Below are 25459 nucleotides of genomic sequence, written 5' to 3' on the forward strand. Positions count from 1 at the left end.
CAAAACAGACAGCACACAGCTGGAGTAACACAAATCAAGGTCAAGAGTCCAATTAATGCAGAAACTATTACAAAGCAAGAACAAACAGTAGCCGAGTTTGCAGTCCAAAAGTCAGATGCCAAGAGTTCACTCAACAGAGTTACTAAAGCAAATCCAAAGGTACAAATCGAAATTCAAGTCCATAAATCAAGCTAGAAAGTAAATCCAGAGTTCAAATTCAAGGTTTCAGGATAAAAGTGCTAAAACAGGGTTACAACAAAAGAAGAGTACAAAATAGGATTATAGGAACAAGGTTAGAGTCTAGAATTCTAACCCAGGGTGTAACAGTGTCAAAGTCCAGGACAAGAGTGCCAAAGTACGACATTATCTGCTACTGCGGACCTATCTCTTCCAGACCCCTTTTAATCTAGAGATTCTCATTGCTGCTCAATTCAGCAAGCCTTAACAGATATTCCCTCAAAGACTGTGAAGCTTTTCTCGGGGATGAGGTCAGTTAAACCTCTTCCAAGGCCCCAGCAGCACCCAAGCCAGGCCAGACAAACCACTGGCTATGACAGTAATCTAAAAACAAATGCATTAATTACATTGAGAAAATATCTTAAATCTTGGGACTGGTAAATGTTATTAAAGTAAGTTTTTAAAAGTTTCACAGCCACTGAGGGTCCATCTACACAGCACCTAAAACACGGGATTTCCTGAGTTAAGGGGCAGGGCTATATAACACTAGTGGTAAATCCACACTGTTTTGCAGTAACAGACAAAAAAAAAAAAAACAAGGGGTAAACGGAACCCCTTTTATCCCGATGCTGGCCAGAAAATGTGCATATTTTCATCACTGTATATACCTGCACTCGCAAAAAAAACATATGATTTCCTTCCCTCCCCCTATGCAACTGCTCCAGCACATGCCCACTTTTTAAAAGCCCCAAACAGCTAGTCAATTGATTGGGCTGTGAAATGGACACATAGCTGATTTAAAGGAAGCATGAAATGAGAGTAAATAAGGACTCTCTGAAACTCTTTATTTTAAACTTTATAATATTAAACTGAGCTTGAATAAACAACTGGGGGAAGAGAGAAATCCAGTGGAATTTTTTTTAAAAAAAATTCCCTCTGTTATGTGCTGAACCTCATATGCGCACATCAAAATCTGCTTGTATTTATATAAAGATAGTCACATGTGTGCATATACAGTCCAGCACATTATGAAGTGATTTTTTTTAAAAAAAAGCTTTCGCTGGATGTTCCCCGTTTGCTCTCCACCTTCTTCTGAGAAATCCTGTGAGGATGGTGGGGGAAGAAACCTCAGGACCCAGTGGTCTGTGTAGAGACATGTTCTCAGGTTCTGTTTTGTTTTGTTTTTGTTCTCCATTTAAAACTCGCATTTTTTTGCTGTCTGGAAGTGGAAGGCAGGCATCTAGACACAGCTCCATCCTGTTCTGGTCCAGCAGGTGTCTTCAACAGTGAGGGCCTGCTCTCTTGCCCAACTGAGAAGCACAGGGCATTTTTAAAATCAACAACAAAACACTTGTATATTAAATAGTTTATTTTCACCATTTTCCTAAAACCACATGAATGATGGAAGGCAACATGGATTAAGAACTTCAGATTTACTGAAGTCATGGTCCACAAGACTATACATAAAAGAGTAGATGAATCATTTAATTTGCTGTCATCACAAGGAGACAAAAACATAAGAACTGGATTGAGCAGAGAATAAAGACAAAAACATAAGAATTTTGGATTGAGCAGAGAATAAAGTAGCATTCGCAGATAAATGGTGGAGAATTGAAAGGGAGAAAATCTCAAGGATCCTTTAAAAAGCAGATGAAATTTCCTCTCTCCCAACTGTCACTGCTCTGGCTTCAGAAGGAGGAATGAAGCATCAGTGTCTACCGGACTTAACCCCATCCCTTGATGCCATTCCTTTTTCCTTTATGTCGTATTTTATTTGGATTGTAAAGCCTGAGGGCAATTCAATGATTTATAAGCCACTCTGAAAGCCATTTTGATTGAAGAGTGGGATATAAATACTCTAAATAAATAAATATGGATAATCTTGATCTTATTTTGTTATCAAGGAAGCACTTTCACTTAATGGAGCTTACGAATCTGTCTTGTGCAAACAACAGCAACCTGATGGTTCTGTGTCCTTGACTTCATGCATTACAATGTACACTAAATCAGTTCCACAACACAACTTAACATAAAAATAGCTGGCCCAAACTGGCCCCTGGTCCTTCACTAATATAGATGGGATCTGATCACTCTGTTTAAGATCTCAGTTAGATATAACATTATGTAAATGGAATTAACATGCAGATTTATTTGTTACATGAATATGGTACCAGTGAAGATTTTCTCAGGAAAGCAAATGGCAGTTTCGGAGATTTTTTGTTGTTGAACACACTCAGTTCCAAGAGTCCTAAAGTATTTCCTATATTTCTGTGTATATATAATAATAATAATAATAATAATAATAATAATAATAATAAGTGACAGCAGAATTTATGAGAAGCAACTGGAAAAGCTTACACGATATGAGGATTTAAAGATAAAACTGCAAAGAATCTGGCACAAGCTAGAGGTGGTCCCAGTGGTGATTGGCACACTGGGTATAGTGCCTAAAGACCTTGGCCTGCACTTAAAAACTCAAAACTTAAAAAATCAGTGCTGACAAAATTACCATCTGTCAGCTGCAAAAGGCCACCCAACTCAGATCTGCATGCATTATTCGCCGATACATCACACAGTCCTAGACACTTGGGAAGTATCTGTCATGTGATCAAATACAAAAGCCAGCATAGTGATTTTGTTTGCTGTGTGCTAATATTGTTATGTATCAAATAATAATAATAATAATAATAATAATAATAATAATACGGCTCTAAATTCAAAATTTGAAAAGGTTATTCTTTTAGAAAATGTCAGGTAAATGAAATGTTCCAGAAGCTGCAGTTCAAAAACATTTCACCCCCCCCCCCCGCCCCAAAATGTTCCATCATAAAAGCACATCTTGTTTTTCTTTCAAAAGCAGCACAATAAGAAAAAGATCACAAAGATACTGCTTCTTGCATTTTTATCCTACCCAGTAGTCAAATGATTTGGCAGTTGTTCAGTCAGTTCACAAAATTTTAATGCATTAGTTCTGTAAATGCAGTGAAATACAATGTAAAATCTAACAAAAAATCATAAAGGCTCAGAACAAAACCAAAGAAAAGCTCCAACAGTATCAGAAAGATTTTGGGACTTCAAGGATCTCAAAAACACAAGTTTCACAACCGAAACAAATAAAAAGGTTAGGATAAAAAGATATTCTCAGGAGCTGGTGTGCATGTATGTATGTGTGAATGTTTGTAACCTTTGAAAACAAACTTAAAGGAGGGACTGAAAATAACATTATCTCCCACCGAGGGTCATGCTGAACCATTATATGGGCTATCTTTCATTTCAACAGTTAAAGTAAACACCAATATTACCAGTTTGGCTTGTCAGCAGTATTTCAGATAGCATTTGGTTCTGGTTGTCCTAACCTTTTCATACATAGTATTCCAAGTCTTAACTGTAAGCATCTTCACTGCTTTGGTGTCAGCCGTGTATTAGATATTTGTAATCTGCTGATTGCTCTGTTTCCTGATGCTTTCCAAGCATCCACAGGTAACGCTCCATCTGTCAACAATTCTGAGCCGCAGATTTTTAAATGAATATCTGCTCATCCCTATCTTGAATTTTTGCTGGTGCTGGAATGAACATGACCCAAAGAGCTGTCTGGGTCATTAATTGTTCTGTCCATCTAAGCAGAACATGGATGCTACTGAAACACAGCTTTTCTCATGTTTTCTACCCACGTAGTTTTGCTGAAAGTGCTACATCTTCATGTGCTTTCAGATAAGACTTCTGCGCAAAATGTACCCCTATTCAATGAATTTTATTGGGAAGGGGTTCAGAAGATGACAGCTTCACCTTGTTACAGTGTCATGCCCTCGCCACTTCTCCCTTTATTTCTTGACACCCAAAGACAGAGAGAGAAAAAATGGAATAGCTACACAATATCTTTTCAGCTGGGCTCCTAGTGAAAGTGCATTGGGAAACTTACACTGTTTTCCAATTTTTCTTGTTAAAACTGCAAATGGACTATCATTTCTTTAGATTAAATGGTAAGATCGATAAACAGATGTGACAATGCAATTTAACTTTTCCTCTCCCCCGTAAAAATGGGGCAAAAGCTCTTTCCACTAAGTTTAAACCTGCAATTATCCCACTAAACCATTGACAAAACTTCACAGTAATGGTGTGAAAATGTTATTTTATATCTACACGTTTTGTGCCCTTCTTCAGAAGTTGCTAAAACTGCAAAGTTCCTATTTAGCACGCTGTGAAATATCTGGTATAAGTCTTGAACTTTAATTAATGGAACTAAAAATGTGTTGAAATGGTGTGAAATGTTCTTGAATCTCAGAGCAATCTCACTGATTTTCCAGAGAGGTTTATAGACTGACCTGTTTGATGCAGGTGATCTCTTGCTAGTTCAAACAAACGCAAGTGCATATTTGTTATGGGATTAAAAGAGCCACAGGCAAGAAGGGTGAGGGGTGTCAGATGCTTCATTTAGGCCAGCAATCTTTAGCAGCAACACCTTAATGGAAAAACAGCAACAATTAAAACAGTCTTATCTTGCTAACAGGGTCCTAAAAATTTTCTCATAACAACAAAACTCTGAAACACCAAAGAGTCCATTATTAGAACAATGTGACAAGCCAGCAGATTGCATATTGACTTTTCCCAATTTGAGACCAGCCAAATATTTTAGGCTAGCATTCTCATCAGCCACAACCACTGTAGGCAATTAAATCATTGTTTTTAAGTGGTCTATTGTTTAATGGTGATTGTAGTTTTGTCAGAATTGTGGAATTATTGATTTGGAAGGGGACCAACTCCTGCTTAATGTAGGATCTTCACCAACAGCATCCCCAGTAGGTAGCTGTCCATTGATCCATTATTAAATTGTGCCCATATGTGGTGTCAATACATTTCTACTACTGTTTGGTAGAAATCTACACTCCTGAAACTTAAAACTATCAGACCTAGTACTGCCCTCTGAAACAGCAGAAAACAAGGCTGAACCCTTCTCTTTCTGAGAGCCCTTAAGGCAGGAGGGTCAAACACATTGTCTCCAAGTGTCATGGCAGCACTTATGGTTGCCTTCAAAGGGCCTTTTGTAATCGTAAGACTATAAATATAAGTATGTTGCCCTGACACTGAAAACCTCACGGGCCATGTAGAATGATGTGGTGGGCCGGCTCTGGCTTGTAGGCCTTGCACTTGACATATGTGCCTTAAGGTATTTGAAGACTGCAGACATGTCACCCCCTTAATATTTTTATACATACCCTGAGTCATCAGGTGGGTTATTATTATTGTTGTTGTTATTATTATTATTATTAATATTGCTATATCTCTTTTTCACCAACTTGAACATACCCAGTTCCTTCATCCTCCCCCCATGTTTTGTTTTCCATGCCTCTTGCCCTTCTCTGAACTCACCCCTATTTGTTTATATCCTTCTTAATTTGAGGTGCCTAGAACCGAACACAGTATTTTGAATGAGGCCTGATGATTAATTCCCTTGAATTGAAAACTATGCTTTGATTAAAGCAGGCTAAGATAGCATTTGCTGCAGCCCCACTGCCAGCTCCTATTCAATTTATGATCTACAGATGGGGGGGGGGGGGGGTGACTGCTGAGTGAAGTACCCCACACCCCTCCATCCCATACCTGTGCATATGGGCTCTGTGGTCTCAATGTCTCTGTTAAATTTTATATTATTTTCATCTCAGTTGGCTAGTTTATCAAGCTCCATTTAAATTGTGTTCCTTTCTTCCAATGTATCAACCACCCCTTCCAGCTTTGTAAAATCTGCAAATTTGGTAAGAACTCCTCCCACCTCATAAGCTATATAATCAATCAAAATATTGAAGAATGTTGACCCCAGGAGAAAACCTGTCATTCCAGATGTCATTCTAATTTGAAGCATTACCAGTAATGACAACTCTTGGAGCAGAGTTTTCCAATGAATTATGGATCCATCTGATTGGGTTTCCATCTATTACATATTTAGTCATAGTCCAGGTTTTATCTATATATTAACAAATGATTTTTACACTTTAATGTGTAAGCTGCCTTAGTTCCCCTATGGCAAAAATTGGGATAAAAATTAAATCACTTAAATACAAAAAAAAAATGTTAATGCTGAAATGTAGACTTTATTAAAATGAAAAACAGAGTTTGATTTTTTTAAAGGTCATAGAGACACAACTACATATAATTCACTTATTCCTGAACTGTGCAACCTACTACAGTTCCATAGGATCCTCAAGATGACTCACAATAGAGGACATCACAAAGTCAAATATTCTGTGTACAAGTAGCTTAGCAAAAAGAATTCCGTCATTCAGAAATACATTTTCTGTCTCCTTCTCCATCCCAATTCAGTATACTTATCCTGTGCATCAAGACACAGCTTCTCTATCTGTTGCTATTCCATTACTAATGCGAATGTTTGCTGTTCTAATGACAGTTCAACTCTTACTAGTATGGCTCTCTCCTGTCGGCCCTCAGAGAGTGAGCTCAAAAGACAAGAGCAGCAGTTATGTAGGGTTAGTGGCTATTAGTTCCAACCCAGAGCAAGTTAGTGACTCAGAAAAGAGCAGATGGCCAAAACCAAACAAAACACTCCCCACAAGTCTTTTAAAAACAGTCAAGGAGTCAAAGGTAGAATACTAGAGTTGGAAGAGACCTCATGGGCCATCCAGTCCAACCCCCCGCCAAGAAGCAGGAAAATTTCATTCAAAGCATCCCTGACAGATGGCCATCCAGCCTCTGTTTAAAAGCCTCCAAAGAAGGAGCCTCCACCACACTCTGGGGCTGAGAGTTCCACTACCGAACAGCTCTCACAGTCAGGAAGTTCTTCCTAATGTTCAGATGGAATCTCCTTTCTTGTAGTTTGAAGCCATTGTTCTGCATCCTAGTCTCCAGGGCAGCAGAAAACAAGATGACCCTAAAATCAGGGCTCACCTTCTGCTGTCTACTCAGAAGCCTGGGGGTTTGCAGTTTTGTGAGGCACTAGAGCTCTTTGGCTGGGGATTCTATCTACTCTTCCCTAAACTGCAAATCCCAGGATTCCATAGGATGTTGCCACAACAGTTAAAGTGGAATCATAATGCTATTGCTACGTGGTATAGATACACCCTCTCTTCCATTTCTTTCTGTTGTTCATGCCCCTCTCCAAAGTGGTCAGTACTTCAAGTCCTTAAGCATACTTACTCCAAGTCTTTTCGGGTTCCCCTGCCCTAGATATGCGCCTATTTAAGCCTAGACATTTTACTCAAAAAATCACACACACCCAAAATGGATCGACTATCCACAGGTTGGGGTGAGTACTGTATCTTAATTCTTCTCAAAACAAGAATGACCCCTTTCTTTGAGTAGAGTGGCAAAAGGCATGATCTTAGACTGTCCAGGAAAACATGAAAGAAACACTGATCCCTTTACTCTCTCTGTTGTGAATAAGCACAAACAGATATGCCTGCTGGAATTTTCTTAAGTTCTTTGGCTTCCTTTGCTTCTTGCATTACATTTTTCTTACATGCCCTATTTTTTACTCTCAGCTTAGCTATAGGACGTATCAAAATCTACAATTTGCCCACCGAATATGCTTCAGCTTATACATGCATTTGACTTATGCATGAATATATACAGTGGTTTTTTTATTTCTAAAGATTTTTTTTTAATACTTATGCAAGCCTTGAGGCTTACTCATCACTCTTTCTTATATGTGTGGTGCCATTTTTGCTTCATAAATAATGGAGCATACTCAGTGTAAAGATCAGAAATAGAAAGAATGATGGGTTGGGAAGAAATACATACTGTTTCTGTCTGTATACATGGAGATATTGTGCATATTACAAAGAAGACATTCATAGAATTATGGAGTTGGAAGGGATCATAAGGGCCATCCAGTCCAACCTCACTATGCAGAAAAAGCACAATCAAAGCACCCCCAAAAGAAGGCCACCCAAGCCTCTGTTTAAAAGCCTCCAAAGAAGGAGCCTCAACCACCTTGAGCAAGTCACAATCTCTCAGCCTCGGAGGCAATAGAAAAGACAAACATATATTGCCATTGGTTGTTTCAGGGTTGTCATAAGTTGGACCCAACAACAAAAACTGCAAAGAATTCAAGTGCTTTCTTTTTAATGCAGTTGATTTCATAGAGTGGCCAAATTGCATGTTATTCTCACTGAGAAAATTCTGGTACAAAGTTGTAAACTAATGAAAGCCTAATTAAGAATACATGATTTGGTGAAGCTGCAGCTTTTACTGCAGCATCTGTAACAACAAACATTGTGAATTAAGGATCATTAGGAAAGGTCCTGGGAACAACTTCACTTGCTTTAAAATAAGAGAAGCATTAATCAAGTTAGCAACACCCTGCTAAGATGAAAATAGGAGTCAAAAGTCAATTTACACCTTTTTTGTTTTTGTTTTAAATTCACACACCCCAGAATAAAATCTGCAAACACTTCAGTCTCTCTCTCTCAAAAAGAGCTCACTGAATTTGTTCCCAAACAATTGCCTCGATTATGCAGGAAAGGTACTAATAACTCTAATGAAAACGTGCAACAGCATAATAAGCGGGTCACAGAATATTTCTTCCACAGATTTGTTGAGAGGTTGACATTAGGGTTGCAAAGTGTCCCTGACTGGGAGGGGTGTCCTTTATTTAAAGGTTAGATATCTACTTATGTATGAGCAGCCAACAGGATACTCCATATTTCTAGGTACTAGTTGAGCACTCTGCCCTCAAATAACACACTAAAAGTGAGTGTATGACAGGGAAGTTTGCTGTGGGTTTGGCTGTTGCCCAGTGTGAAGGAGCCTTAGGCAGACCTATCTTCAAGGAAGCCAGGTAGGACTCGGAGGCTGTAAAGAGGGGACACGGAGGAAACAGAATGTATCAAAAGACAGAATTTTGCTTCTATTGGGATTCAGACAGGGTTTGAAATTGATATAGATAGGGATATGACTTGATAGAGACAGGGACTGGAGCTGAAGCAAGAAGGGCTTTGGATCAGAGAAAGAAGTGAGAACGTCCTATGGTTTCGTGGCAGGATAAATAATATTTTATTAAATGTTGATGCATTTTTACTGTGTTTAATAAACATATTCTTGTTGTTGTTTGAAACCTGTCTATGGCTCTCTATCAAGTCCGTATTGAAGTCTGACCACGCATGGCAAAACTAAAGGGTCCATACAACAGCACAGACACAAGTCCACATTGGAGAGGTCATGCGGATCACAATAGCCCATTCCAGCAAGGAAATGACTGGGAGAATAAGGGCAGAGTTAGGGTTTTGGAGCAACCTAGGTAAAAGAATTTGCCATGGTCACTTTTTGCACTTCTGAACAAGCAGCACTAAGTGGCAGTAAGATATATATATATATATACACACACACACACACACTCCTTTTGTGATGGCTGTTAGCTTACCATCATTTTCTTAGAGGTTTGGCATTTATATTAGATTTCAGAACTTGCAAGCACATAGAACTTTCATGAGAGGGTCTCCTCATGAAATTTGGCACAGACTTTATATAGGCTGTCTTGCATGTCGCAACTAAATGACTGACCCCTCTTGATATCTTCAAACCTTACAACCTGTGTTGCTGTAGTTCTCTTTAAAACAATATGTATGTTTCTGTTATCCCAAATATTTTTTCTGCAGTTCCTTACACGGGATGCAACATTTCATTTCCACTCATTGGTGGGTTTCTTTTTAAATCTGAGATGTTTCAGAACAAAAAAAATATTTTTAATTACAGCGGTATCATATTTGAACTATAAAGTATCAAAGAATGGCCCTTTGGGACCGAGAGAAGCAAATTTACTCTTCACCGACCTCAAGATAGAGCTACAAGCTGGGTAGATGCGGGGAATGCCGTGGATGTGGCGTACCTGGATTTCAGTAAGGCCTTCGACAAGGTCCCCCATGACCTTCTGGCAAGGAAACTAGTCCAATGTGGGCTAGGCAAAACTACGGTGAGGTGGATCTGTAATTGGTTAAGTGGACGAACACAGAGAGTGCTCACTAATGCTTCCTCTTCATCTTGGAAAGAAGTGACAAGTGGAGTGCCGCAGGGTTCCGTCCTGGGCCCGGTCCTGTTCAACATCTTTATTAATGACTTAGATGAAGGGCTAGAAGGCATGATCATCAAGTTTGCAGATGACACCAAATTGGGAGGGATAGCCAATAGTCCAGAGGACAGGAGCAGAATTCAAAACGATCTTGACAGATTAGAGAGATGGGCCAAAACTAACAAAATGAAGTTCAACAGTGACAAATGCAAGATACTCCACTTTGGCAGAAAAAATGAAATGCAAAGATACAGAATGGGGGACGCATGGCTCGAGAGCAGTACGTGTGAAAAAGATCTTGGAGTCCTCGTGGACAACAAGTTAAACATGAGCCAACAATGTGATGTGGCGGCAAAAAAAGCCAATGGGATTTTGGCCTGCATCAAGAGGAGCATAGTGTCTAGATCTAAGGAAGTAATGCTACCCCTCTATTCTGCTTTGGTTAGACCACATCTGGAATATTGTGTCCAATTCTGGGCACCACAATTCAAGAGAGATATTGACAAGCTGGAATGTGTCCAGAGGAGGGCGACTAAAATGATCAAGGGTCTGGAGAACAAGCCCTATGAGGAGCGGCTTAGGGAACTGGGCATGTTTAGCCTGAAGAAGAGAAGGCTGAGAGGAGATATGATAGCCATGTACAAATATGTGAGAGGAAGCCACAGGGAGGAGGGAGCAAGCTTGTTTTCTGCTTCCTTGGAGACTAGGACGCGGAACAATGGCTTCAAACTACAAGAGAGGAGATTCCATTTGAACATTAGGAAAAACTTCCTGACTGTGAGAGCCGTTCAGCAGTGGAACTCTCTGCCCCGGAGTGTGGTGGAGGCTCCTTCATTGGAAGCTTTTAAGCAGAGGCTGGATGGCCATTTGTCAGGGGTGATTTGAATGCAATATTCCTGCTTCTTGGCAGGGGGTTGGACTGGATGGCCCATGAGGTCTCTTCCAACTCTTTGATTCTATGATTCTATGATTCTATGATTCAAGAGAACATGCCCCATTTTTTCAAAAAGCCTTTGGAAAAATTTTGAGTATGGATTTTTTAAAAAAAATCTCTACAAAGAACCCCCAAACAGAGTGGAACAGGCAGCAGTGACAACACCAAACAAAACTCATCAAGCTCCAAAAAACAAAACAAAACAAAACAAAACAACATAATGAGATCCCATTCTTCTTTTGACCAATCTAGAAGTGTAATTGGTTTATATTCTTTTTGTTATTGACAAGGAGAGAAAGACTTTTCATTTTTGCACAGGGACAACTTTTTTTTTTTTTGGCAGTATGTCTTGAGGTGTGTCATCGTGGATGAAAACTTTTTGAATGGTCTGTATTTTCCTAAGATATAGCGCCACTTCTCCTCTCTTACCTGGAGTCAGTAAGAAGTGCTATGAGTGTGAAGACCAATACAGTCATGTTGGCTAGACGTTTCAGGGAATGGTGGATCCAAAAATAATCTAAGCAAGAGCCAGCATATGGATGTGAAAGAGTAATAGAATCATAGGGTTGGAAGATATTGTTATTGTATTTATTTATTTATTATCCCGCTTTTATCCCACGGGTGGGACTCAAATTGGCACAAGGGCAATCCAGTCCAGCCCCCACCATGAAGCCAAATCACCCCCAAAAGATGGCCATCCAGCCTCTGTTTGAAAACCTCTAGAGAAGGAGACTCCCTCTGAGGCAGCATATTCCACTCCCAAACAGCTTGTACCATCAGGAAGTTCTTCCAAATGTATAGATGGAATTTCTTTCCCTGCAGCTTGAATCCACTGCTCTGTATCCTAATCTCCAGAACAGCAGAAAACGTGCCTGCCCACTCCTTAATATCACATTTTTAAAGTACAGGGTTAGTCAAAATGAATAGGCCAATAAGAAAATTAATTGTACCCGAATGTATGTTTACTGTAACCAAACCACAGCTACGTAGCGACAGATAAACTATCAAAGTTTTTTTTGAGCAACACACATGTACGTTAATGCCGCTAGGCGTCGCTAGGAGTCGCTGTTTTCAAAATGGCGGAATCAGGCAAAGAGAAGGCGTTTTGTGTTATGCCATTACGTCGGATGTGCTGCAACGGATGTGGAATGAACTGGACTATCGCTTGGACGTCTGCCGTGTCACACGGGGCGCCCATATCGAACATCTCTGAAGGTGAGACAAAACTTTGATAATTTATCTGTCGATACGTAGCTGTAGTTTGGTTACAATAAACATACATTCGTCTAAAATTAATTTTCTTATTGGCCTATTCATTTTGACTAACCCTGTATATAAACATGACTATCTTGTCCCCTCTCAGCCTTCTTTTCACAAGCTAAACATATTCAGCTCCTTAAGATGTCCCTCATAGGACTTGACTTCTGAATCTTTAATCATTTTAGTCACCCTTCTGAAGACACGTTCCTGTTTGTCTTGAATATCTTTCTTGTCCAATCTCCTTTTTGTTCAGACCAATTGGTGGAAGAAAACAAACTTCCTTGGGAAATGTTCATAGCACCTTCAGATTGACTCCTTTGGCCACAACATTTGAACGGTGCAACAAGATCTCTGTTTGAAGTGTGTCTCACCAATTTGTTTAATTACTTATGGATTCATCACTGAGAAGCTGGAAAGCAAGTTCAGGAGAATGCAAATGCACAGATGGGATTGAAATCTCCCACAGCCATTCCTCATAGGGCTTGGTTTCCAAACCTTTGATCATTTTGGTCATTTTTAAAGCTAAATAGTAGGTTTCCATCACATTTTCGGAATGTGGATCAAAAGGCAAGGTGCCAGTGTTGGAAGGAAAATTTGGGCTTCCCTCACATCATCAGAACATCTCTTCCCACCATCACAAGCAATAAAGGCAAGTAAGATCACTGAACTGCATTGACAAGCTTTTCAAACAAATATTATATCCCCAACTAGTTGTTTTTCAAATAAATGCTCTGCATTCATGTTGACTTCCTATGCCAAAAAACAATTTGCTGTCAACCTGCTTGGAGACTGAGGCGACAAACCTGCTTTTAGCCTCTTCGCAGAAAAGTTATCCTATTAAAAAGATATTCATTTCTGTCCATAAGTGTTAACTTGAAAGATAGGTTTGAATTTCCATGACAGAGACTTCTAGTAAAATAGGGCTCTTCAGAATCTTTGATATAGCCCTCAGGAAATCTATTTTGAACAGATGCAAGTGCACACAGACACACAAGCATGCTATTGTATTTTAAATAAAGATGCCATAGTACATCATCTGATCAGAGGAAGATACACAGCTGTAAAGTTTATGGCTTCAAAGCAGTACTCTGCAAATACTTCATTCTTTTTGATAGTTGTAAAGCACTGATGATACACCTACCATAACAATGAAGACACAAAGAAAAGTATCCTCCTAAAAACAGGCCACTTTGCTCAGTAAAGCTCATAAATTTAACTACCCATGTGGCTCCAGAAATCCCATGAAGAAATAACACATTCAAAACATGCCTTGCACATGCCGATTCTATTCTATGGCACATACATTTCTTTTCAAGGGACGTTCCTATTTTGTCCTGAATCTGAAGGTCAGACTCAATGGAAGAGGAAAACCAGGCATCAACACGGCTGCTCTGTTCATATATGAACCATTGCAAAGGGTCTTGTCCAAACAGACATTTTGATTGATAGTTCTTATACTCTGACCTTTCATCATACAAGCTGTAGCTAATGGGAGCTGCAATCCAATATATCTACAATATATTATGTTAAGGAAAAGTGGTTTTAAAAATATGAAATGTACATGCATGAGAATGCAAAACACTGTCAATAAAACAGTGTTTTGCATTTAGCTACATATTTTCAAATATACAAAAAATACAATTTTCACAATAAATTGTACAATGAGCATTCCTGCTGCATCAGTTATATTTCTATAGTGCATCAATAATAAATGATGTTACCAATGACCAAAGAAGGAGCTCCTGAAACAGTCAGTAATCAAAGACATCTGTGATTAATTACAAGAATCTACAATAAAGTGCTGTGTTTGCATTTTAATTTATGAGCTCCTGGGTGTGCCGCAAAATTAGAAAAAATGGAGGACAAGGTGCACGCAGGTACCTTGTACTGAGTGACAGTGACCCTTGGAAGAATAATTTAATCTAAGCAATAAGCTGGCGGGCAGAGGAAAATGTGCTACTCTATGTTTTATATGAAGAGTAATAAATTGGCATTTCAAAAAACCACTGGGATTCTTATATTACAGGATCATTCAACATTAAATACTTTTCTTCACAGATCCCTTGCTAGCAGCTATCTTTTACTAGCAGTCTCTTTCAAAGTGGCACCTCTTGTGAACCCACAGCAATTCCTAATACAGACAGCTATCTCAAGGTAGAACTGCAAAACCAAGAGGGTTCAGAATATATAGACTCTAATGGAGAACTCCCTAGAGCCATTACTGCGGAGCAGGCTGCTCAGCCCATTCAGTAAAGAAGTCTGAATCAGTCTATCAGTTCCAAGGTTGTTCAAGGTTGATCCTCCTAACTGTTTCTGTCAGGGAAGGGATGGCAACAATTTAAGGCCACTCAGAGATCCCAAAGTACTAGTGCCAGAGCACTGACCCTTTTCCCTGCTAGTTCTACTTGGAAGATTAGGTAGTCTAGGGCTTTATAGGTCAAAACCAGCACTTTGAATTGTGCCCAGAAACAGTCTAGCAGCCAATGGAGCTAGTGCAACAATGGAGTGGCTTGTTCCATGCAGCCAGCCCCAGTTCAGCAATTTGGCTGCAATGTTTCAGACCAGTTGAAGAAAATCCAAGGCACCATTTGGACCTTTTCATTATCACATAAACAGACTAACCTGGGCAATGAATGGCAGAAAAGAGGTGCATAGACAGTTGAAATGCAAATCTTTTTATATACAAACAGCCTCACAAAAGTAAAAACAAACCCTTGTTCCATAATAAACAAAATGTGCAACTTGTCTTTATCATTTCCCAGGTAGGCAACCTGACAATTTTCAGATACTATGGACTACAACTCCCACACACCTTTGATATGTAGTGTAGGGCTGATAAGGATTACAAACTAAAACATTTTAGAGCACCATGATGCCTGTCCCATTACATATAAACAATGCAATATGAATGATAAAACAATACAATATTAACACTCTGAGTGAAATCTTATGTACCTTTAATGCTATGAAAAATCTATCAATTATTTTTCTATTGCAAGATGTAGAATATCTTTTAGTAATAACTAGCTTGGGGACCTGGCGGTGCCCGAGTTATTTGAGAAAAGCTTTGTTTGCTCTAAGTACGTGGTGCAACACTCAGAGTGCTATATTTACACATAAATTCAAAATGCCCAAGATGCTTACAGAGATGGCAGCCCTCTCTGGAACAGTCTGTGATACCCTTCACGTTCACATCTCTCCAGACTCTATAATATGACACAAGTTGGTGTCTGCTATAGTTCACAGTTGAATAATTCACACACTCCCTTTGCATAAAAGCTCCAAATGCAGCTTCTCACATTTTTCTCCAGCTGCACCGATTAACTTGAAGAACACACTTTTCCAAAATTGTTTAATTTTAAGCAGGTCAGAATAGAGGCATTAGTCGCAGCCAGGAAGGAGATCATCATTCTGTGAACCCCAAAAGTGTTAAGAAAATCCAAACTTTCCAGCCCAACAGTCTTGAAAATTTCTTGACTAAACTCAAAACTAGCCATATACAACCTGCCACCTTCCACTCTGCAGCAACAATACAAAACATGAAGCTGAGACTGAGATGGGGAGATAACTGTGTTTCCTCCCCATGGTGGGCACAGGGTTTTGTGGGTCATGGTCAAATAAATAAATATTTCTCCAACAAAAAGAAACATTGTGATGGGCAAAGTTTGACAGCTTTGCCCATCACAATGATATTTCTTGTTGGAGACTAGCACCAACAAGATGCTACCAAGCCATTTTTACCAGGCATTAGACTTCTAGATCACTTTTTCCATGGGTCCTTCTATTGATAGAACTGCTTACTTCAGAATTGATGCAGTTTATCACCACTTTAGCTGTCAGCTTACAAGATCTTTAGCACTTTCTTCAACCACAGACTAGATGGACATTTATTTCTTCCACCCAGGCAGACTTTAAGTCATAACGGTTTGGGTCCCGCCTATCTTCGCAACCACATCTTCATCTATGAACCAGTGTGAACTCTAAGATCTACCAAAGAGGCCCTTCTCTCGCTCCCACCACCGTCACAAGTACGGCTGGTGGAAACGAGAGAGAGAAGGCCTTCTCTATGGTGGCCCGGTGCCTCTGGAATGCCCTCCCAAGGGAAATAAGACAGGCCCCATCCCTCTCCTCTTTTTGTAAGAGCTTGAAGATTTGGTGGTTTCACCAGGCCTTTGAGAATAACTAAGACTAGCTCCAGCCCCTGGCCACTGTTAGAATCTGGCCTTGCACTGTTAGAATCTGGCCCATTACCCTAGTCAGTTCCCCAATAGCCCTGGAATTGATCAACCACAGGTCCCACTATTACTATTGTTGGGACCGGTTATTGCACTTTAGCCATTCCCCTGGCCCCCTCATGTCTTGCCTGCAGTAGCCTTGGTTCGGCCTTCTTAATTCACCTAGGCCCATTCTGAAATCCTGGCCCGAACAGTAATTTTGCATGAAATTAGATTGGTTAGAATAGGATAAGATTGGTATATGTGTTGTTTTGATAATTTTATGCTTATGTTTTTCTTACTATGTATGTTTTGGTGTTTTGTTACATGGAAACCACCCTGAGTCTCCTAGAGGAGATAGAGTGGTATATAAATAAAGTTTTATTATTATTTATATATAATGAAGGCAACTGTATTCACTCATTTGTAGGCAACCAATCCCACTGAAATGAGTGGTATCCTGAGTAGGCAAACAACACCATCATAAGGTTGCAATTCTATATTTCATTACTTGGGAATGCACTTGTTCTGTCTGAAGTGGGCCTTACTCTCAAACAATGATTTTGTACTGTGTATATTGCCTAAGGGCTGAGAAGAACAGTATACAAGCGAAGTAAATAAATAAATAAATAAATAATAAAGACACACAAGATGCTTAGAGGATCAAATTCTAAGCCTATTTACCTCCAGGTCTTAATGTATTTGGTGAAATTCATTTCCCAGAAAGTGTAGGGTAGGATTGTGTCCTCGATTAAATATATAAAGCAGATGATCACATTCTAAAGTTTCCAAATTTCTAATATTTTAACAAATTTGCCATTGCTAAAACAAGTGTTTTCACATATTTCACACTGACGACTTCATGATAAGCATTCCATACCTATATGAAAGTTGTGCAATTGCCGTTATAATTATTCATGATTGCTTCTTCATGAACAACATGAATTAGCTGCATCTAATCTGTGAACTGCTAGTTCTAAGCAAACACCTGCAAATAAATGGAAATGACTCCATGTGACATATTTACACAGTCTATAGCATAGAATGTCAAGTTTCAGGCTTCTCTTTATATTTTTAGCAGCGTAATACAGAGGCAATCAACATATTCATGTAGTGAAGTCATAATGGCGGTTTCGGCTTTGTGTTTGTGTTAAATAAAGATATGGGCAACTGTCTGGAGAGGGCACAATTTTTGGCAAGCAGAAAGTCACTCCTCATTTTGCTTTCTGCTATTTGGGGTGAGGACAAAATGAGGAAAAAGAAATGTCTCTAGGAGGCAGCTCTGTACCATTTCAGGATACAAAAATAGGTAATCCATCAACCATAGTCAAGTACAAAAGGAATGTGTTTAAAATTAAGTAACTGAATTCACGTTCAATACCAGAACTAAAAACAGTTCACTGCTCTTTCACACAAAACCTCACTCTTGGTTAACTCAAGATTTCTTTCCATTCCAGATGATTTTTTCAGGTGGAAACAGTGACTTTGCTGCTGCTATTGTTAAACAGTTTGGAATCAAAAAACCCAAATATTGCAATCTACCTTCTGTCCATAGAATCAAAGAGTTGGAAGAGACCTCATGGGCCATCCAGTCCAACCCCCTGCCAAGAAGCAGGAATATTGCATTCAAATCACCCCTGACAGATGGCCATCCAGCCTCTGTTTAAAAGCTTCCAAAGAAGGAGCCTCCACCACACTCCGGGGCAGAGAGTTCCACTGCTGAACGGTTCTCAAAGTCAGGAAGTTCTTCCTAATGTTCAGGTGGAATCTCCTTTCCTGTAGTTTGAAGCCATTGCTCCGTGTCCTAGTCTGCAGGGCAGCAGAAAACAAGCTTGCTCCCTCCTCTCCATGACTTCCCCTCACATATTTATACATGCCTTTCATGTCTCCTCTCAGTCTTCTCTTCTGCAGGCTAAGCCACTCCTCATAGGGCTTGTTCTCCAGACCCTTGATCATTCTAGTCGCCCTCCTCTGGACACATTCCAGCCCAAAACTAAACTACGTCCTGCCATTTTTCAGTTTGCAAAAGTTACTTTGTTGGATCATAACTCCCAGAATCCTCTCACTACCTCAGATTTGCCACTTTATAGCTTTTATAGCCTTTAGAAACAATTCAGTCTGTCATTCTTTTGGATAAATAAGGATAAAAATGTGTTTGACAACTGATACTGCTCATCCTGAGGACTGCATATATTCACAGAAATGAATGACTAACATTGTTTAATTAGCTGTAGTCACAATCCATTTCCATTGGCTTTCATTCCTACTAAAACCTTTGTCCCATGCTACATGCCACATTAACCACATTCACAAGCTTGTGTGCAAAAATGTTACAGACCAGAAAAAAGCATTTCTCACATCTCTTATGAAAACATCATATATTTGAAAGACATACTGAAAAATTAAGGAAGATCATCAATCAAAGGCTTCACGTCTGCAGAATTAATCATATAAAACCATGTGCTGTGCTGAATTCAAACAATATATGAGTCACACATATCAAAAGCACTTTACTATCTTTGACCATGAAAATAATACTGACTTCTCAGCATGTACCATCATAGGCAATAATAATAATCAGTCCAGGGGCTTTTCACATTACACAATTACAGTACTATGATTCTGTTTTAACTGCCATGCTAATCCCCTATGCAATCCCTTGTAGTTTAGAAAGTCATTGATACTCTCTGGCTCATGGGAATGCATGAGGTTATATAAGGCAAGAGGTTATATTGATGATAGCAGTGTGAACAGGATCTCTTACTTCAGATAGACTTTTGCAGAGGAGCCAGACCAAATGTGCCAAATAGCTACTGGGTAGCAGTAGTGTGTGTATTTGTGTATGTGCAAATCTGGAAGTGGAGAAACTGTTGAGGATCTCTATTGAGTTGACTCTAAAAGACTAAGAACTATTCAGAAAGGGAGCTGGATACACTCCTGCATGCCCTTTATGACAATCCAATCCAAAATAAAACAAAAGATAGTACTGGAACATGAAACTCCCAGTTAGAAGTCACCCAATCTACTACTAAATAAGAGCAGAAGACAAGTATGAGAAATAATGTGTCAAAGGATGTAACTGGACTCAAGCTCCTAAGCAATAGGTCATAGAGGGAGATACGTTCAGACAAGTAAACTGGGCCAGAACCATTTAGGACTTTATAGGTCAAGGCCAGCACTTTGAATTGGGTTCGGAAGTGGACCAGCAGCCAGTGGAGCTGACAAAGCAGGGGGGTGGTGTGCTCCCTGTAAGTCGCTTCAGTGAGTAATCTGACCGTCAACAGTTGGACTAGTTGGAGTTTCCGAAGTCTTCAAAGGCAACCCCATGTAGAGTGTGTTGCAATAATCTATTCTATTTGGGACCAGCGTGGACCACTGTGGCCAGATCAGACTTCCCAAGGTATGGAAGATCTTCTGAGGAGGCCCTGATCTCGATCCTGCCTCCTTCACAGGTGCGGTTGGTGGGAACGAGAGACAGGGCCTTCTCAGCAGTGGCCCCGTGGCTATGGAATTCCTTCCTGAGTGAAATTAAATCAGCCCCCTCCCTCCTGACCTTTAAGGGAAAGGCTAAAAACGTGGATATTCAACCAAACGTTCAATGAGCAATCTATCAGTGCAATAAGAAAAGATGAAATAGTGCAATGACAAATTAGAACGCCTGCTGACTACGATACTAGATTGTGTGATTTTAAATAATTGGTTTTAAGGTTTTATTAGGGTTTAATTATTGTTTTAATGCTCATGTTTTTATTATGTGTGTTTTCGGTATCTAATTATTTCCTATATATGTAAGCCGCCTTGTGTGCCCCATAGGACTGAGAAGGGAAAGGTATAAATACAGTAAATAAATAAATAAAAAGTCTTGTACAGCAACAGCTCCCACAATGATCCATTTAAAATGGGATCAGGTGTCAAACAGGGAAGTGTAATTGCCCCAACCCTATTTTTCTTTATAGCTATGATTCTACATCTCGTCAATATGAAGTTTCCCAGAGGTGTAAAAATCACTTATCGGATAGATAGCACGCCCTTTAACCTCCGCAGGCTGAAAGGCAAAAGCAAAGCCACAACAACATATGTTATAGAACTTCAATATGCTAATGATAATATAGTCTGTCATTCAGAGGAAGACCTACAAGCTAGTTGGAAATACAACATTTCATGAACACAGCCATCTGTGGAAAATCTCAATACAGATCCATTCTTGAATTAACTAAATTAAGAAAGATGTTTTGAAAATGCCTCCTTTTATTTCTCTTTATAGTGTGCTGTGATTGTTTCCCTTCGAGGCATGGACCTTATTATAAGTAACAAGGAAACGGGGCTGCAGACGACCATGTGGATAAAAAACCATCCAACCACCCCAAGCATTCACAGTTTATTACATGAGCCCAAAGCATACATCACAAGAATACAAAAACAGAACTAAATCTAGATTTATCCTGTCCAAAAAGCTAAAGCAACCAGAGGACAGGCATTTCAAAATGGAACATCACCACATTTCTGATTTGTCTCCTCTTTGGTACTGAGGTGCCATCACATTCAGGCCTTTTGAACAAATGGGAGCATTTCTGGATTTATAGATTTAGGATCCTAAGACCACAGGGACTCAATCTAGAGGATAAAGCCATCACCCATTGAAGAATGTTGAAAACATTGTTCTAAACTGCCACCTTGACTGCAGCTCAGTTTCATCTTTAGTAACTAAAGAAGAGGGAAGTTAAAACATATTGGTCAGTCTATCTATCTATCTATCTACACATACACACACACAATTTTAGTGATGTTTGTTAACCACTTCTCTCTCTCTCTCTCTCTCTCTCTATATATATATATATACACACACACACACACCCAAACACACAGTATGCAGTATGTGTGTGCACACATGTATGTACACTTTATATATACACATATGCATATAATATAGTGTGTGTGTGTGTGTGTGTGTATATATATATATATATATATATATATACATATATCTTTGTGTGTATGTGTGTGTGTATATGTGTATGTATACATGTGTGTTACATTTACAACATATACTGTAATCATTTACATACATTTGCTTTCACATCCCTAAACCCAGTGGTCTCTCAGCCTCCAGATGGCTTTCAAACAATCCAATCCAAAGCAGTGCTCACACAAAGCAGTGCAATGAAATAAAATAGTTTACTATGTGCAATCTGACAGATGAGTTTCCATAAAGCTCTCAAATCTTATTTGCTGGAAGGGGCAAAGCCAGCCACATAATATGAGACCTTGCTGTCAACATCTCTCAGTAAAAATACTATTTTTTCGATGCTGGGCTTTCCACCAAAATGATACAGTTTACCTTTAGCTGCTTCTTTAAAAGATTTATACCTTGATTTCCTAGGAAGTTTCATGTTGTTTATCCCCATCCCTTGGCCCTGCCTCTTCCCTTCCATAACCACTCAACTGGACTTTCTGCAGTATCAAACTAGTTCTTTTCTCCTTATTTTATCTTGCTCAAATACATCCTACACAGATTCAGACCTTGCCAAATATCGCACAATAAACAGGCCATAAATTAGCACCTGGCAGGTAACAACAAAGTGCAAACATTTCTATTTATTATTCTTTTTTAAAAAAACTATGATTTCTCTCCTCTCCTGTTTTAGTGAGCCTCTAAGCCTCTCCATGTGCTGCACAGAAAGAATGAAAAGGACACTGATTGAGCTGATAATATTACAGCAACTTTAAATAAAACAAAAACATCCTTAAAAACACTAGTATTTTAGACCGTCTGAAATCTGTAAGTGACAGAACTTGCAAGTGCAATATAGGTTGGGTATCCTTTATCTGAAATGCTTGGGATGAAAAGTTTTTGGGATGTTGTTGTATAATTATTATTTTGGAATACCTGTATTTGCATATGTGTACAAAATGAGATATTGTGGAATTGAGAAACAATTAACTTTGGGATGTGTGTAGAAGGTGTAAATTGCTTCATTTACACCTTATACACACAGCCCAAAGGTAGTTTTAGACAGTATTTATAATAATCTTGAGAGTGAAACCAAGTTTGCATAAGTTGAACTCCCAGAAATGTTAGGAGCCACATTCTCAGCCACCCAATTTTGGAAAATTAGCACTCAACTTGTAATTATCATCTTCTGTTTGGTTTTTATTGTGGACTAAAAACTAATACTACTCAGAGAACACAATCTCAGTTAACAGATGCCTAGTCTCCAATTTTGCTATCATTAGATTATGCACAAATTTGAACAGTGCGATCATGAAAACATGGCACAATGCTATTGCACCATGGTATAAAATAGCATTATATATATATATGCCAAAAGCATATTACTAGGTTGTACTGGTACTTAGTATAAGCTGCATTTCAGCTCTATTTAGAAACCAAACCGGTTTATCTAGAAAACTACCTTTGCTAGGACAAACTCTGAGGGACTGATATCCAAGTGCACATGTATAAGTCTGAGAGTATCATCCGTTTATATAATAATAATAATAACAACAATAAGAATAACAACAACAACAACAACAACAACAATGATAAGTATTAGAGGCATAATATCATTGCTAAGATGATCCATTGGAACTTGGGCCACAAATACTATCCGCCTATGACAAAAGACTGGTAGGATCATAAGCCTGGAAATGCTACGGAAAATGAACATGTCAAACTACTCTGGGACTTCCGAATTCAGACCGACAGAGTTCTGGAGCACAATACTCATGATTGTGGAAAAAACCCGAAATATGGATTATCGATGTTGCAATCACAGGTGACAGGATTGATTAGAAGTAACTGGAAATGCTGACACAATACGAGGATTTAAAGATCGAACTGCAAAGACACTGGCATAAGCCAGTAAAGGTGGTCCCAGTGGTGATCAGCACACTGGGTGCAGTGCCTAAAGACCTTGGCCAGCACTTGAAAACAATCAGCGCTGATGACAAAATTACCATGTCAGTTGCAAAAGATCACCCTAATCAGATCTGCCCGCATTATTTGACGATACATCACACAGTCCTAGACACTTGGGAAGTGTCCAATGTGTGATCCAATACAAAAGCCAGCACAGCAATCTTGTTTGTTGTGTACTAATCTTAGAATCATAGAGTTGGAAGAGACCTCATGGGCCATCCAGTCCAACCTCCTGCCAAGAAGCAAGAAGATTGCATTCAAAGTATCCCCGACAAATGGCCATCCAGCCTCTGTTTAAAAGCTTCCAAAGGAGCCTCCACCACACTCCAGGGCAGAGAGTTCCACTGTTGAACGGCTCTCTCAGTAATGTTCAGATGGAATCTCCTTTCTTGTAGTTTGAAGTTCCGCGTCCTAGTCTCCAGGGCAGCAGAAAACAAGCTTGTTCAGCAATGGAACTCACTGCTATGGAGTGTGGTGGAGGCTCCTTCTTTGAAGGCTTTTAAACAGAGATTGGATGGCCATCTGTCGGGGTGATCGGAATGTGATTTTTCTGCTTCTTGGCAGGAGGTTGGACTGGATGACCCACGAGATCTCTTCCAACTCTACGATTCTATGGATTGTATCCCACCTTTCCCACAATAGTTGGAATAATTAGTGACTTACAAAATAATCTTTAAAATTTTCAATTCAAAAGAGAAATTGTGTCTATTATACTACAATATTAAACTAACAGTGAGGGTGGTGTAGCACTTTGAGTATTGAAACTAGTTTTGGAGACCTGGGTTTGAATTGCGGCCTCAGCCATGGAAGTTCCACTGGCTAATTTTGAGTAAGTCACACTCTCTCAGCCTCAAAGGAAAGCAAAGGCAAACCTGCTCTGAAAAAAATAACCTTGCCATGATGGGCTTGACATAAATTGGAAACTAATCAAAAGCACACAACCACAACTATCAAATTATTATAAAACTCAAAATCATTTCTAACCCCTAAACTGACAGTAAATAAGTAAGAAACTATTTCAAAACTTTTAGCACATGGGATCACTATGAAGTTTCCCCTTAAGAATTCCAAGTATCAGAGCCTAGATCTTTGTGAAAGCTAGAGATGGCCTTTCACTGCCTCTGATCATAACACTAGTTAAAAAAAAACAAAAACAAACTCCTAAAGCAGGAAGCAATACTCTGCACATGCTCAGAGGCACCCTTAGTGTTAGGTTGCTTCTCATATCAAACAAGCCTGCAGCCGGCTATCCTAGTTATACATCCAGTAACGTGTGTATAGCCCTACACGTGTACGCACTTATGACCCTTGGGACGAATTTCTTCTTCTGTCTGTCTTCTGCGATTCCGCCTCCAATTGGCCAGGTCTGGACTTTCTCTTCCTGACTTAGAAAGTAGCCACGCCCACCCCCGATTTAGCTCAAATGGACTCGTCCACTGGAAAACAGGCAGATCCTGTCCCTAGGGAGGAGCTTTTTGCGGACGCAACCAATTCTGGAAGGGGGCGATAATCCTAGGCAGAGGCGGAGTTTGGAAAGGCAGCATGTTGAACTTGTTCTTCTCTGCCTACTTAATTTGTCTTAAAGGGAAGGAGCGGGTCTTAGCCTCACATAGAGGATAAAGAATACATTCATATTTCAAAAAGTAAACTTTAGGGTTGAGTTTACACTGAGACCTCTTCTAGAAGAATTAGTTTACAATCAGTTGGAATAGGTAATACTGAACCTGAACTTTTCTGTGATTTTTCTGGGCTGTATGGACATGTTCCAGCAGCATTCTCTCCTGACGTTTCGCCCACATCTATGGCAGGCATCCTCAGAGGTTGTGAGGTCTCTTGGAAACTAGGAAAGTGGGGTTTATATATCTGGGATGTCCAGGGTGGGAAAAAGAACTCTTGTCTGTTGGAGGAAAGTGTGAATGTTGCAATTGGCCACCTTGATT

At 39.5% G+C, this 25459-nt stretch overlaps 1 protein-coding gene across 2 annotated transcripts in view; it reads right to left on the reverse strand.

The window, feature by feature from the left end:
- The window catches only part of NMNAT3 (nicotinamide nucleotide adenylyltransferase 3), a 47514-nt gene extending 22613 nt beyond the window's left edge, over nucleotides 1-24901 (reverse strand). For both annotated transcript variants that reach the window (XM_067465958.1, XM_067465957.1), the window contains exons 1-2: nucleotides 24819-24901; nucleotides 4500-4636 (exon numbers count right to left, since the gene is read on the reverse strand). In XM_067465958.1, the coding sequence (XP_067322059.1) occupies nucleotides 4500-4608 (109 nt within the window). In that variant the 5' untranslated portion in view covers nucleotides 4609-4636; nucleotides 24819-24901. The remainder of the gene's footprint in view (nucleotides 1-4499; nucleotides 4637-24818) is intronic.
- Between the last annotated feature and the right edge of the window lie 558 nt (nucleotides 24902-25459).

The sequence above is a fragment of the Anolis sagrei genome, chromosome 3, assembly GCF_037176765.1.
Source record: "Anolis sagrei isolate rAnoSag1 chromosome 3, rAnoSag1.mat, whole genome shotgun sequence".
Lineage (NCBI taxonomy): Eukaryota > Metazoa > Chordata > Lepidosauria > Squamata > Dactyloidae > Anolis > Anolis sagrei.